This window comes from Diuraphis noxia, unplaced genomic scaffold (assembly GCF_037042655.1).
Source record: "Diuraphis noxia isolate RWA-SAM2 unplaced genomic scaffold, SU_Dnox_SAM2 contig0004, whole genome shotgun sequence".
In the NCBI taxonomy this organism is placed as follows: Eukaryota; Metazoa; Arthropoda; class Insecta; order Hemiptera; family Aphididae; genus Diuraphis; species Diuraphis noxia.
This window is the reverse complement of record NW_028301714.1, coordinates 13,086,259-13,103,427: the sequence shown is the minus strand read 5'-3', so window position 1 is coordinate 13,103,427 and position 17,169 is coordinate 13,086,259. Positions and strand designations below refer to the sequence as shown.

The following is a 17,169-nucleotide window of genomic DNA, read 5'->3' as shown; positions in this document are numbered from 1 at the left end:
TGCGACCGCGACACGAGACGCGAAAAATCCCGCACAGCCTGGGTGAGACGTCATGCAAGTTCCGAGCCCGCGCCGACGACGCTATAAACAAACGCCATTTTGTGCTATGATGCTCGAGTCCGGTGCCCACCCACTCCCCGCCGCATAATTACTGGAATTCATAGTTAATACTTAATATTAATATATTATATTGTATATAGTATATTATATTGACTATTGAGATTGAGTGGTGAGTACTGAGTAGCGACCGCCGACGAGGGAAGCGTAGTGCCTACAAGTTACAATCCTACATCACTAATTGTCGTTACTGTTGTCGTGTATCGTCGTATCGTGACTTTTGGACCCCACGATTCAAGACATTCGTCGGCCGGCTCATCCGATTGCGTATTGATCACCCGACGGGTGATTGAAGACAATTGTTGTAGTACTCGAAGAAACCAAAGCTCGTTTATCGGCGACGAAGACATGGCAAATCCACGTAAGTATGGCCACGCGTTATCCATTTCACCCTGTACCCGTTTTTTCGGCTTGCCGTTTGTCTTACGCGGTATGAGCTCTGTCGTGCCGGCCGGCTAGTTCAGGCTATCGCGTTCCACGTTCAACCGGCCGAGCACGCGCGCGCCTCCGCGTGTCTGTGACGAATGAGATGCACTTCGTTTAAAATGTCGACGAAACGCGTTAATATTGTGACTCAGTGACTCGCCACTACAGTTACAAGATAATGAATTTTAAGGTTGATTATATTATAGTTTGAAGGGATGTAATTCGTCTCTGGAGACGTTTGCCGTGACTCCGTATGGTTGATTGGTGCCTATCATAGAAAATGTAATGTATTGGACAGAAATTATGAAAGTTGTTCGATGGAGACTTAATGTTTGAACGCTTTCATGCTTAGTAGTGCCAACAACTCGGTGAATACATACCAACCTCTTAATTACTAGTTGTATGTGTATCGATAGAAGTAATTTATACTGTTGATTCTTAATTATCATATTATTGTTATCGGGCGAGGGGTTGTTTGTTCAAAAATTATGTGCGAATGAGTGTGTCTGAATTAAAAGGGTTTTAATGTTATCTGTTAGATGATCGGTCATTTGGAAAAAAAAATATTATTGTCTTCTATAATTCAATTATACAATTAAATATAATATTATACGAGATATTATATTATTATAAAAAAAAAAAAAGTTTTAAAAAGATAAATTATGAGCTATTCCCCTTAAAAATTCTAAAATATTAAGATCAGCATTTTCAGAATTGTTTATACAGCTTACAACAAGGGTTTTAATACATTTTTCTCGTTATTTGGACTCATTGAACTTTTTTGGATGCTAATATTGGTCTCTGTATCAAAGGCACTGCTTATAGGTATAATGTTCACTGCACATATGTTCCAATACAAATAAACTCGATTATCCGATATCGTTGTAGTCATTAGAATTATGACTACAAATTTCTATTTACATATAATATGGCTGGTTTCTCCTGTGATCATAAAAGTATACCTATTATCTGGCTATTAACAAATTATTAGGTGTATTATATATTTAAATCTGTGACTATGAATGATATTCATATACTCATGATTATGTTCAAATAATAAATTATAGCATTCGTAGAAAATACTTTTTGAATACTCTTCATTCAAAAACAACTCATTCAAATACTTGACTAGTTCCCTTGTTATCGGTGTCAGATTGTGAACTGCATTTTCAATTCAATTTTATAACGCATTATGAGTCTACCCAAGTGCAACTTAATTTTGATTGATATTTTATGCTAGGTAATGCTTGAGCTATCAAAATATTCATTTTATTTTTACTTTAGAATACTCAACTGGTCAATACGGAGGTGGCGGCGGTGGAGGTGGTGTAGCTGGTGGATACGGTGGATATCCAGCATATGGCGTTCCTCCTCCAGGCCCTCCAGGTTATCAACAAACTGGGGCACCACAGCCACAAACTCAACAACCACAAAGTGGATATCCTGGTAGTGGTGGATGGAATCAACCTCCACCACCGCCTACTGCAGCAGGTCAAGGTGATTAAATTTTTGATGATCTACTTAGTAATACAATTAGATATCCATAATTTAAAAAATAATTAAAATATTTTTGTTGTACATTGTTTTATAATTGCCATTACACTTTTTAAATTTTAAATAATATGTAGATAAAAACACATACTTAATAATTTGTATAATTAAGTATATTGTTCTAGCATAATATTGTGTACGCTTAACATCATAACCATTAGAAAATACTTTTCAACCTTTGTTAATTAATTTTTCTTAACTTTTAATAACATAGGAGGTGGATACCCTGCTTATGAACAACCTCTGCCAAGTTTTAGACAGCAAGGAAGTCAACAAGGATCATTTAATGGATCAAGTGGTGGGAATGGTTATGGAGGTCCACCATCAAGTGGTGGATATGGCGGACCTAGCAGTTTTGGAGGTAATTGTTTTTATTTTAAATAAGTATTTGCTATTCATTTTTAGCACTTGTTTTCATTTTATTCAACTAACACAATTAATCTCATTATTTGTCTATAGTTCCTAATGTAGTTAATTTAAATTTTTAAGGTGGTAGACAAGAACGTAACAGCAGTGGAGGATATGAGTAAGTACATTTGTTAATGTATAAGTCACATTTTATGTTTGAATGAAACAAAAACAATTATTAAGATAGAATAGTATATAGTCATTTTATCACAAACATAATATTAAGTATCTATTCAATAAGGTTGTCACTTGAATTGAGTACATATTAGGGCTAAACATTATATTATGAATCAACTCAGTAAATAAAGTTACTCTACAAAGCAAATTATGTAATCCTACATTTCATATTTTGGCTTTGTTAAATTAAAATTTACTATATCATTAGGTTAGGTAAATATCAGAGGTATTATTGAAATTGTTTTAAGCATTTATTATATAAAAATATACAATGCTTACAGTATTTAATTAATTATATTTAGTGTTTATTTGTTACAATTATACAATTTTAAATATCTAGTATTGGGCTTGAAGTTCTAACTTAAAACATAACTGTTTTAAACGGTGTTAAATACTTCGTTATAATATATTTATTAGTATTTGGCAAGTTTGATAGATTCAAAGATTAGTATAATATTTTGATTTTTCTATAATTATTAACTGTTAAGTAAGTGGTGCCAATATTGAATAAGATATAAAATAACCATTCGACTCTAGACTTTTATGCAGTTGAAGATTTTTTCTCTTTTTTTTTTTTTTTTTGTCAGTTATCTTTAGACATTATAATAATTTGAAGTTTATGGCAATTTTTTTGTTAATTAAAAAAAAAACTGCAAAAATTATATTTTATTATAGTAGTAAATTTAATGAAACATTTTTTGGCTCTTTAATAATTGAGATGATCGTAAATTATTAAATTAAATATCTAACTTTGAGTTGTTTAATTTATTTTAAGTTATTTTAATAATTAATTTATAAAAATTATTGTCAGATAAATAAGAGCATTTTTTTGAACATATTTCCCAATTTAAAAATTATTTGTTTTACATATTTGTTGCATATTTTCACAATTTCAACTTCATATTATGTAGTATATTTTAACATTCATTAGAACTTAAAAATCAGTGTTCTAACAACAACATATGACAATTATTTAAGAAAAAAAAAGAATATTTCAAACTCGAATATTTTTTTTGCCTGTTAGTATTTAAAAATAAATTATTTTATTGAAATTTTTCCAAATTTATATTTTTTGTTTTAAAATGAAAGTATTATATAAACTATGCTTAGACATATTTAATATATTTTCTCCTCTATCTAGAGCTAAACAACTTTTAGACTGTACTTATTGCTAAAATTATTAATGTAACACATTTTTAACTATTGTTTTGCTTATGCATTTTATAAACATTAGTTTTTTTATACAATCTAATTCAACTAACATATCATAAGAGCTCATTCAGTGAGTACTAAAAATCTAATTTCTAAACTTTCTTATTAAATGCAATATACTATAAATCTTTGTATAAGTTATGTTTATTAATTACAGACAGGTAATAAATATTTTAATATCATCAATTGTAACTGATGGATAGGCACAGCAAAGGTGTTTTAAATTTTTGTTTTGAAATCTAACATTGAGGTTCATTCATATAATTATTTTAGTTTATTGTGTTTATCATAAATAAATAAATATGCATAATTGTTAACTTTAATTTGTAATCAAATAATGGTATTATTTACCCAAATTGTAGACGTTTATGTTCTGCTGGATAAGATGACCCTACTATTTGTGTTATTTTTATCGAGACTAAATATTAACTAGTTAAGCTAAAAATACTATTACTTACTAGGAATGTCCTTTTTATACATTATAATTTTATTATGTTGAAAAGTCTAATATCTAAAGTTGAACCTTGAACGTGTTGATGAGCATTTTTCATTTTCGTGGATTTGAAATTGAAATTAAACTTTCTAATAGGTATATTTTAGTTCTATAGAGTCTATTGATCCCCTTGACTAGAGGCCGTGTAAGTTAAAAGTAATAAAATGCTGATTTACAAATGTGCCTTATAATTTACAACTTTTTATTAAACAAAAAAAAATATTTAATAATAATAAAATTTTACCGATAAGGATATATATAAAATAAATGAATAAACATTATTAACTCTACAGCACACGCTTCACGGTCAAAAAGACCGTGCTTTTAGAATTTTGTTCATTGTTTCAAAAATACGAAATATTAACCTAACTCAATCTAGGAACCTTCTAATTAGATGATAAACTAAAATTAGATACAACTCCTGACTGTTTAGGATTTGATGTTGGATGTGTGCGTGCTATAATGTGACATTAATACACAATTTAATTTTATGAAAACTTAAATATGGGTAAGACATTATTTTCTATTGATAAAATGTAAATGAATATTTTATTTTCATTATGACTGGCAAGATTGTTGCTAGTTGACATTGATTCGCCATACTGTGTGTAACTACGAAGTTTAATTTATTTATATTATGTATCAATAAAATCATTTGATAATTTTTATTTATTTAAAATCAATAAAATAATGATTATTTCAATACTCAATCAAAAACACCGTGTGCGTGGAACCTCATGAATATTTTTAATGCGTGTAATCTAGGGTTAAATACTATTTGTTTGATTGTTGAACTTGTTTTACTTTTAAAAGTTGCTTAATTTGTGGTTCAACATCTGAAACACATAAAAGTAACTTACTTTCTAGAAATTACAAACAATTTCTGTACTTAGTTTTTATTGCCTCCATGGATGAGAATCCTTTTTTGCATAAACTAGAAGTAGCAAACGAAATTAAAATGTTTAATGCTTCTGTTACAAAACTTCCATGTTCATTTCTCTGGGAAAGCCAAAACTTATTTAAATTTTGGGATGAAAATTCTAGTTGTAATGTTTTATTAGCTGACAAATCTATAAGTTGGTTGTGAGTCTCAACTGGTAATTTGGCAACTGCAACAATATTTTCATAAAATTAATTATGAATCCTTCTATTTGAGAAGTCGTTATTGCCACATGAAAAATATTTAAGTTTTTGAATTTTCAACCCTCTTTAATATGTTTTCATAGTATTCAAAACCTGATCAAGAATAGGGGTTTTGTAAGTTAACAATTTTGTCAATGTAGTTTTATGTTAAATCAAATACATCAAAATTTTGTTTTTTGCGACGAATGATTCAAATTACAAGTTTTTTGATAAAAGCATTAACTTTATCTGATATTATTAGAATGTTCTTTTTGCGCCTATGTAAGCTTATGTTAAAGTCATTTAAATGTGAAAATATATCGTTTAAATAAGCCTAAAATTAGTAATGTCTCATTATCTTGAAAAAAAGTTACAAATGTGCTGTTTCGATATTTATAAAATATTAATTCATTTCGCAACTAAACATTTTTTCCTCATTACATCTACCTAACTTCGGTATAGAAAAGCAGTGACTAGTACTTGGAACCCATTTCTTCACATAGTGTGGAAAACAATCTGCACTGCAGCGGTCCACTCTTAATATAATTTATTATTTTTTATAGCTTCTGAAAACTTATTTTTTAAATTATCTAGCATTTTTTTTGTGGCAAGCGTATGTCTGTAAAGATTTTCTTCAGTGTGTTCATTTAATATTTGGCATTAATTCTTTTAATTTTACTATCAAACCAAATCAATATGTTTCCCTGTCATTGCTCTTGTGCCATAGAACACACTGAAATACCTTATTCCAGTCCAAATTTTCCGGTTTGGTTTTTACAATGAGTAATTCAATTAGCGCTTGTCCAGTAGCATGGTCTGGTATTGATTTGCAATAAAGCAATTTTCTTTAATTGTCCAATCACCTCCATATCAAACAAAACATAACATTTTTGTCAATTTTATCATGTCTGTTTACTCGTTAAACTGAAAAGAAAAATATTTACTTGATTTTAGATTTTGTACTATTTAATTGTGCACATCAGTTGCCATTTTATTAATTCGTCTTGATTTTAGTGTCATTTGAAAGTGGAATAGTTTTTGATTATTTTGCTTCTTCTAGACCTATCATGATATTGACCATATCAATAGCAGCCAGGTAGAATGGATCTCAACAACCGTGTTGGGGCTTTGATTCCCTAGCTACCCTTAGTGTTAATAAATAAAATGCTTCAAGTGTTGCGGTATTATTCTGACTTGATTTAAGAGTACAAATTTGTTAATCTTGTAAAAAAATGTGATTTATTTCAAAAAAATCATTTTTTTTTTTACTGAAAGTGGGTGATTTGTTACCAGATGTCAACTTAACTTTGAAAGTTATATACTTTCTTGAGATAGAATTTGAATACAAACAACACATTAAGACTTATTATTCAGTGAAATAATCCCATTTTATTTATTTATTTATCCATTGTTATATGACCTGAACTATTTTTCGCTAGTTTATCACAAGTAGATGATGCATTACTTTTTGTTACATATTTATCCATAATTATTAATTCTAATTAAACAAAACTAAAAAAAAAATCACTTAAAACCAACTTAATATTTTTATATTTCTTTATGAAAATAGAAATTATTTTAAATCTAATAACGCAATATCACATGAGTTTAACAACACGAGCGACACACGACTGTCATCGATAAATTAATTGTTTCATAATACACAAAAATAATTACAATAATAAGCAGTCTATTAAATCACTCATCAAAAAATGGGCAATCCATCGCTAATGAAAATTCCCAATAACCAGAGACATAACTTTTGAACTTGATAAGTTTAAATTACTGTACATGGTATTTATAAATTGATATTTAAAATGGTATATTTCGTTTAGTTAATTATAGGATATTTTTATTGTTCAAATTTGTACCTAATATAGATAGAGAACCAGAGGGTCACGAAGTCATTGGCCATATTTTATACCTATTTTGGGGATCATGACACTAAAAAGGTTGAAAAACAATGTTACAGACATAGATTTATTTAACCTTACTTAAAAATATTTATCTAATCACATGTGTTTTTTAAAAATAAATATTAACTCTACAATAAATATTGATATTTATTTTTGGTCAAAATGTTAGGTATTTTTAATGTCTGGTTCATTTAAAATTGTTTAATAGTTAAAAAAAAAACTTCTAAACTATTTATTTTAAACATTTGCTGGCTTTTATTTTTAGAACATTCAAAGACTTAAATAATATTACTAATTTAATTTATTAAATGATATAAATAACAAACTAATAAAATTCCAAATTTAGCTTTATATAATATCTGTTTTCAATATCTGCAATGTGATAGTTGTTCTGTATATTATTTTAGGTCTTATATGAAATATTTTTATGAGTGAGTCTAAACTTTAAATTATATAAAACTGAAGAATTTCACTATCGAATTTATTTAAAAATAGAAAATAGTATAATTTATAATTATATGTATCTTATAATTGGAAGATATGATTGTTATCATTTTTAATTTTATATTGATGTATCTAATGTGTTAATACTGATTTACATTATAACATATAAACCAATTTCAGTTTTACATTAGAAGCTACAATTTGATACTTATGAATTCTTGAAAACTTAAATATTTATTATATATAGTTATTATACTTTAATAAGATTAACCTCTTGTGGCAATCAATTTGTGTTTGGTTCTGTCTGTTGATAACCAGTGATTAAATTGGTTTTATCAACTCTTGTTTCTGATTATCCGTTATAGTCAAACAATTTTTTTATTGTGTTGATCTTAATAAATATTTAAACTATTGTCCACAAATAAGTAGCCCCTGTTTGACACAAACATAACAGCCTTTAATCTCAGTAGTTCCCAATATATTAAATATGCGAACTGTACTGATACTGATATTAACTGTACGGTGTGTTATAATAATTGATATAGATTGAGAACCCATGGCTATCGACTAGGATAAGCTGTGTGGGCTGCAGTGTTTAGGAGCCACTTTTCGTGTCACAGACTATAGGTGGTTAATACTTAATAGAAAAATTGCTGAAACTCAAGGATATTCTAATTTGAGACTTATTATAGCCTGTTTTGTTTATAATATATTATTTAAGACTTATGTGATGGTTGTTGAGTTATTTGTAATATGTGGTGATCTGTATTATCCAGTTTATGCGTTAAATGTCTAATGCTACATATAGTATATATTTGACAATATTATGTTCGTACAGATTTTTTTGATATTATGTTTATATGTTGGTTTCCCTATTTTTCCTAATAGTAATAGGATACCTTTAAGTGCCATGTTTATATTTGGGAACAGTAGCTGTGTTAACTGCATTTATTTGAACAATTTAGACAAACATAATTAATCAAAATATGAGTTAATAAGGAATAAAAATGTTAATAATTTTATTAAACTTTTTTCATGATATTTATTAACATGTATGAAAAAATAATAAGTGCATGATATAGGTACCTAAAAAAATTTGTGTCACGCAGTTGTTGGCAATCACTAATCTAGGGTGTATTTTTTTATAGTAGTTGGTCTCCTATTCTATCAAAATAATTTTTGAGTAAATGTAGTCTACAGTGTCAATATATACTTAAGTATAAGTTATCTTAACTAATTTGTGTTCATATATATTAATTATTTACTTAGATTCTTAATTTACTATATTTAGAGGTTTTTGGTTATTTTAAGTGGTGTATTTGAAGATACACACAGATAAACAGTGTATACCTGTTTAGTGATTCAGTGTACGTCTTGTACAAAAACTAGAGATTTTTTGATATTGTTTGTAAAAAAATTTTTATTAAATTATCAATTGTCTTTAATAATAATCCTTAGAATTTTAACAAGTATAGTGTAGAGATTGACAAATATCTAGCAAACAGAAATAATTAAATCCAACTTTACCTGATGCATAGACCTGATAAATATGGTTAAAAATCTGCTGGCTTGTTTAGTAGACAAATTTTGAAATTCCCATTAGTTTTTAAAAGCACTGGATAAAAAAAAAAAAAAAAATATATATATTTATAGGAAAACGGTAGTTTTTGAGAAAATTGATTTTATATATTGGTGTAACTCTAAAACAAATAACCGTTGACGCCTAAAACTATTACTGAATGTTTATACTAGCATTTTCTATATGGAAAAAATGAGACTAGATTTGAAAATCCAATATAAGATTCTTCATGAATTCTTCATGAATGTCTACTTTCATCAAATAAAAAAAGTCTACCGGAAAGTCAAATTAAATTTTTATAAGCATTTGAATTACATCATTGGATATTCACTTCTTAATTTCTCTTGTACCAATATTCTTATTTTGTTATTATTCAAAAACGAATAACTGTAGAAACTTGAAATTTACACCATATGTTTATTTTATTAATTTATAAACATTTGAAATTTTCTGTTTTTTTATTTTATAAATGCCATTAAAATTTTATTCATTGGGTCAAAAAACTTGAAAATTTAATAATAGGTTCCCTTAAGCTGATATAACAACAATTAGAAAATATAAGCAGATAGGCACTATTATTTTTTAATATAACAGTTTAAAGTCAAATTTTGACAAAATTTGTTTAATTAGAAATTATAAGATTCTTTAGTTGTTAAAAATTTATAAATTGTTAAATTTCTATAGCTAAGGATTGAAAATTTAAAACAAAGTTCGATGAAGTAATTAATTCTGCGGAAAAAAATCTAAATACTATACAAACCCTTAAGTTCAAATTTGGATGAAATTACATATTAAATAACCAGGAATAACAATTTGCGTTATATTTTTGTAATTTAAAAATATTTTTCTTGGGTACTTAAAATTTCTAAAGTAGGTACACTTTATAATAAATTGTATATAGCATGAATGACTGAGTGAGTCAGGAACATAATGAGTCTGATTTGATTAATTTGGAATTTATTTTATTGGTACCTTTTTTTTTCTGAAATAATAGCTTTATAATTAATATAGTATAAACCAGAGGTTCCTAAACTTTTCATACTCGTGGCGCCCTTTTATAACTGAAGTTTTCTCATGGCGCCCTTAATAAAATTTACGACCTTTTTTTCATCGTAAAATATCGTTGTTTATTTTTAGACCAGATAATATAGTCCAGCGTTTCCCAAACCATGGGTCGCGACCCATTATTGGGTCGTGAAATTTTTTTGATGGGTCGCGACTCGCGGTTACGATTACAGTTATTTTAGTCGTAAATTGATAAATAGTATAAAATAACTAGTATTGTAGAATAAATGACATAAAGTTATTATGATTATGGAATTTTTTTTATCTTATCGGTAAATGTGCTAATGACTAGTGACTAGTCGATATTCACACTAAATTTTCTATTATACTAATTTTTTGTATTTTTTTATAATTTATTTTATTTATTTATTAATTAAGTTATTATTCAGTATATTGTATTTGGATTGTATTTTATAAAAAAAATCAATGATAAAATGGATTATAGTAAAAATCTTATTTATTTAAGGCATACTTTTTTTTAAGGGGGGGGGGGGGGTCGCGTACCTAATAAAGAATAAATGTATGGGTCGCCATTGCAAAAAGGTTGGGAAACCCTGATATAGTCGACAGCGAGGCACAGCCGCGGCTCCCCTGACAACACACCGCGGCACACCAGGGTGCCGTGGTGCACAGTTTGGGGACCTCTGGTATAAACATTGATTAAATATATTATAATATTTAATATATGGTCTAATACTATTGAATATTCTAGACTGACTAACTTTTCCGCTTAGAATCGTTTTTGTATATAATGACATAATTTAATTCAGATTTTATTATACTATTTATTACATTTTCCCACTTGTGTAAACTACTGTACAACAGAACGACATCCACTAACCCGTTTTTTTTTATTGATAATTCTTATAATTTATAAATGTTAATGATTAGGTTAAAATATGATATGTAATGAATAATTAATAGGGTACTATTGTTAATTTTAAGTTGGATAGTATGATTTTATACTTTAAATTGTCTTGTATGATTATTAAATTCAATTTAATGGCATTGTAATTTTATAGATAGGTACAAATAAAAACATTAACGGTTATCTTGTTATATAAGAATAACCTTATACTTTTAGTATAATATCAAATTGTAAGCTAAATGTGCTTAGTTTTATGTGACTTCAAAAATAATAAACTGTTTGTGTAATATGGATATATCAACAATTATAATATTTAAAATACATGGTATATTGTATATCTATATGGATAGATATACAATATATAGAATTTACTTGAGTTAACTAATTTTTAAATTAAATTAGAATTTATATAATATTGTATTAGTTCAATGTAAAATTGATAGCTATAGTTCTAAATGTATTAAATTGCAATTAAAATGTTTTTACCATGCAAAACATACAAAAATAAAATTTGATATTTTATTATTGTAGTTCATATACATGTATAGTGTATAATATTTAATCACAATTAGTTAATCATAAATGTTCAGCATTAATTTTAGAAAAAATTATCTAGCTAGACATGATTTGACATTACTAAAAAAAATCAAGAATCATAATTAAATTTAAATTTAAAAACACATTTTTATGTCTGTTTTCTATCATTTGAGATTATTTTTGGCGGTTTGAAGAAAAACTACACTTTATTTTTAGCACACAGATAATAGTTTTCAAGTATTTAGTATGTTAAAAACATTAGGTATATGGATTTATAATATTTTTTTATTTTTTTTTATTGGGTTTTATATATTATATAATATATAATAAATTTATAGTTAAATAACAAAAATACAGGCTAACATAAAAAAAACATGCAAATGAATTTTCCAATCCCTAAAATATTATAATGACTATTTTTATTCTTTTTTAAAGATATATATTAAAGGTACACATGTGATATTTATAAGCAAAAAATAATTTTTTTTATTTTAGATAACTCATAAAATATTAAAAATATGCTCTTATACAAAATGTATTATTACAAGGTATATTTTTCATGTACCTATTTTATGTTTTATGATTCAATGTTATAAACTTAATGTTTTTATATCATAGTTTAATTTAATATTCATAATAGATAATCATAATTCTTTGTATTTTATTTTCTTAAATAATTTAACTGTCAACCAATAAATGTTATCGTGTTTGTTTTGTTGATTTTGTTCTAGTTCCGGCGGCAGGGGTGGTTTTAACAAAGGTAAATAGCACCGTATTCAAGTGGTGCTTTTATACATATTAAGTAAATGGTTCATAGTCGCTCAAATAAGTCTGTTAACTATATAAGTATATATACCCAAAAGCTGATAACAAGATAAGTTAGGTATCTTGTCAAGGTAATAATTCCAACCTGTATTTAGCAATTCTTCATCATTTATATACTTGAGAACGGTATTTATATTTTATTCACTTTTTTAAACCAAGTGGCGTGCAAAGTGGTTAGCAGTTTCACTATTTATTTAATATATAATTGAAATGTTGACATGGTATAGTCTGTATTCAAATGAATATAACACATACATAAGTGGTGAATTAGGTACATACAAAAATGCAGTTTATTACTACAATGGTTAATCTTTTCACTATATGTGAATATATATCACTAGTTATACTCTATAACCAGTCTTAGCTGCATATAATTAAATATTTAAAATACTTTTTGCTTATTATTTTTAATTTTGAGATTTATATAATATAATTATTTATGTTTAAAATAAAGCAAACTAGGGTTTCCTAAAATAGTATGGTTACTGGCAATTGACAATATTAAAAAATAAAGGAACATTTTAGTATGTCTAAAGCAGTAGATGGTGTAAATGTTTTGGACATAATAGTATGTCTGGAACAGTGAAAGGGTTAATTAGTGGTTGATTTTAGTATAATATTAAATATATATGTATATATGTGTATAAATAGTAAAAATATATAAATTTACATTACTTAAGGTAATTATTTATATGGCTATTATTACTGCTATACATTTAAAAATTTCAAAAATAAATATATCTTAGACAAAACAATAGTAACTTATCTTAAAATTAACCTTATATAAAGCTTATTTTAAATATAAACAAATTATTAGGTCTTATATGAATACCATTATAAATATTGTGTTCGATGAAATAGAGTGTATTGAGTTTGATGGTGCTTTAGAGTACATATAGAAAACTTATATTGTAATATAGATTGATTTTTGGTAGTAGGTTGGTTGGTTATGAATTTATTATGTCTATAATAAAAAAAATCATGTTGTAATATAAATAATGCTATTTGTCACTTGTATATTTCATCTGCCATTTGGGTTGGCGTTGAAAAGTTTTTTGCATACTATACGGTTATTTTAATCATAGGTACCACTAAACAGTGTTAATATTAAGGAAATAATTATCCTTTATAGAAGAGTGTGTATTGGTTAAATGTGTTACCTGCGCCTCAATAATGCACGCCACTCAAACTGTCTGATGCAGTTTCATTGATTTGTAGTTAATGATAAAATTGTATTCCTAATATTTATATTAGAAATACAGATCATATTTAATGGGGTGTGTGTCCCATGGTTTTTTCATTCCAGTTTGTATAATAAAAGTATTTTCTATTATCTGAGTCTCCATAAAAGTGTTGTTAAAACTGCTTAATATAATTTAAATTATTTGCAACTCAACAATGATTGGAAGTTATTTTGTTTTCATACATTTTTGACTAGTAACAAAATTGTAAAATAATATAAAAGTCATGTTTTTATGGTTTACAGAAATATCTGATAGTCTTGGTTTTTCTATTTTGTTGTTGTGTTTGTTATGTTAACATCATTTGTTAACTATGGTTTTTTTTCGTCTAGGTAGTGGAGGACCGCCTAATGATCGTAGTGGTGACTTCATCGTTCAAGAAGACACAATTTTTGTTTCTGGCATGTCTACAAATACTTCTGAGGCTGATATTGAACAACACTTTGGTTCAATTGGCATCATCAAGGTAATACATTATCTAATGTGTTCATCATTCCATTCATTTTTTTTTTTTTTTTTTTTTTTTTTTGTAGACTGATAAAAAAACTGGAAAGCCTAAAATTTGGATGTACAATGACAAAGCAAGTGGAAGGCCTAAAGGGGAAGCAACTGTTACATATGATGATGCTCATTCTGCAAATAGTGCTATATCTTGGTTTAATGGTTTGTATTTAAATACTATTGAGAAATATTAACTTAATGGAAACTAAAACCAATTATATTGGATCTCTAGGTAAGTCGTTCAATGGATCTACAATTAATGTCCAATTAGCCACAAAAAGAGATAATTGGCAAGGAGGACGCGGCGGTGGTATGTCTGGAAGTACTCGTGGTAGTTCTGGTAGAGGTGGTGGAGGACGTGGAGGATATGGTGGTGGTGGTTATCAAATGGATGATCCTGTATCAGACGATCCATCAGAAGGAGGTGGAGGATTTTATGGTGGCCCCAGAGGTAATAATTTTTATTTAATTTGAAATTAAAAAATGTTATGTCTACATTAAATGTTCTTTTTTAGGTGGAAGAGGCGGTGGTGGCAGAGGTCGTGGTGGTGGTAGAGATGATCGTGGACCACCCCCAGACCGTAGAAGAGATGACCGTATGAGCAGTGGAGGTGGAAGAGGCGGTGGCCGTGGTGGTGGAAATGATTCAGGTGGCCGTGATGGAGACTGGAAATGTTCAAATCCAACTTGTGCCAACACTAACTTCTCTTGGCGTCAAAACTGTAACAGATGCAATGAACCAAGGCCTGAAGGATTTGGTGATAGTGGAGGCAGACGAGGCGGTGGTATGGGTGGTGGGCGCGGTGGACCACCCATGCGTGGACGTGGTGGTGGTATGGGAGGTGGTCGTGGCGGCCCTAGTATGGGTGGAAGTCGCGGTGGTATGGGTGGTGGCGGCGGAGGTAGAGGTGGTTTTGGAGGAGGCAGAGGAGGACCTGGCGGCCGTGGAGGTGGCGGAGGACGAGGTGGTGGACCAATGCGAGAGTAAGTTAATATTGATTAATTTTAAATCTGCATATTAATTTGAATATTTTTCTATTTTTTTTTAGTGATAGAAGAGGAGACAGAAACCGTCCATACTAATTATTAATAATAATAAAAACAAAAACTAAATATTTTTAGCAGTCTAATTTTTTTTATACATTCTTTTATTGACAAAATATGCTTTGTGTATTTGTAGCTAGATAAAACTTTACTAGGTTCTAAATTGCAGAAGTTCTGGAGTTCATGTCATTAGTTTTTCTTTTATGTAAATAAATAATAAGGTAATCATATAAATGTAATGAACAAGATTTCTATAACCATGTATTGTTTTTGATTCTGAATTGTATGAAAATTATAATTTATTTTCATTGTTTAGACTATCATTTGTGACTTCTCAACCTCATTATTCATAATAAAATTACTTGTATTGAGTATTATTATTTAGATACCGCTATTGTTTTTTGTAACTTTTAAATAATAAAGTCAATAATTCATTATTTCATTTTGTTGTTAAATTAATTTTTATAATAATTTATTGATCCAATTTGTTACAGATATTAATGATGTGCTATTCAATATGCTAAATAATTATTTACATTAGATTAGAGTTTATTTTATTTGAATCATACAAATGTTTTTTGTATATATTTTATGAGAAAATTGTACCATTCCTCTAGGTCAGGGGTCACCAACTAATTTCTATGGGGGTCCGTTTTGAAACTTACCAAACTTTACGCGGTCCAAACAGTTTCAATGACATAATTTATAAATTTGTGATTATATTTATTTATCTATTCACATTGTATTTTACACACATTAATAAATAGGTATATACATTTTAAAATTTGTATTTATATTTATTTATTTATTTAAATTGAATTTACAAAAAAAAAGATTATGTTTGAAATATTTCATTTTTAATGTGAAAAATTGGTCAAATTCATACGCGTCACTCCGACGACGGCGCGTTTCCCTCGCCGGTTTGGCGCGTATGAACTTAATCAATGTAAAATGAAAACGAGCTCGCGGTCCATAAAAAAAGTGCTCGAGGTCCGTATCCGGACCGCGGTCCGCCAGTTGGTGACCCCTGCTCTAGGTTAACAACTAGTTAGTTTCAACACTTTTTTTTGTAACTTAAATGCCACACAATGGTGTGTAATCTTATGTTAGTAACGCAAAAACTTCATCAATCTTACTAATCCATATGAGAACTAATACAATTAACAATTAGATATGATAAAAATAAAGTTACAATATTTATGTGCTATAATAATTCCAGATACTTCTCTAAAAATATTCCAAGATATAGTTGTGATACCTTTTCTAAATAGCTCATGTCATCGTCATGGCAATATTCTGTTATTTTTTCGGAAAATTAATTTAACGACCAGAAAATGCAACCAGTCTCCTTTTATTAATGTAATTTAAGAATTGAAAACTACTAAAAAAATTAAAAAGAATGTTGTCCAGATATTAATAAATATATAGTATCATTTATATTAGTTGAGTCTCGTAGTCAACACCTCAATTAATATAAAAAATAACCTTGGAGAATATCTGACAAAATAAGCTGTTAAGAATAAAATATCTGTATACTCAAACTGAACTGATTAGGTTAGGTTAACCAATGTTAAATTTTTTTGTGTCAACGCATTTTCATGTTTTAGAAAATATAATCTTCAACTTTGGGAATGGATTCTGAA

The 17,169-nt window shown here is 27.9% G+C and overlaps 1 protein-coding gene across 2 annotated transcripts; it reads left to right on the top strand.

Moving 5' to 3' along the window:
* The first annotated feature begins 103 nt into the window (after positions 1-103).
* Positions 104-15,968, top strand: caz (FUS RNA binding protein cabeza). 2 transcript variants are annotated; one of them, XM_015513424.2, is made up of 10 exons: positions 105-478; positions 1,828-2,040; positions 2,309-2,455; positions 2,584-2,620; positions 12,647-12,675; positions 14,314-14,447; positions 14,515-14,644; positions 14,715-14,933; positions 14,998-15,466; positions 15,532-15,968. In XM_015513424.2, the coding sequence occupies exons 1-10, from the start codon at positions 466-468 to the stop codon at positions 15,563-15,565; spliced, it is 1,425 nt and encodes a 474-aa protein (XP_015368910.1). In that variant the 5' UTR covers positions 105-465; the 3' UTR covers positions 15,566-15,968. The 2 variants fall into 2 exon arrangements, with proteins under 2 accessions (XP_089081494.1, XP_015368910.1); XM_089225368.1 differs by lacking the exon at positions 12,647-12,675 and having other exon boundaries at positions 104-478.
* The last annotated feature ends 1,201 nt before the right edge of the window (positions 15,969-17,169 follow it).

Excerpts from the sequence above, each read along its gene's own strand:
- caz (XM_015513424.2), top strand. Across the intron at positions 2,621-12,646 it reads AACAGCAGTGGAGGATATGA|TTCCGGCGGCAGGGGTGGTT; the intron begins GTAAGTACATTT and ends ATTTTGTTCTAG. Across the intron at positions 14,645-14,714 it reads TGCTATATCTTGGTTTAATG|GTAAGTCGTTCAATGGATCT; the intron begins GTTTGTATTTAA and ends TTGGATCTCTAG.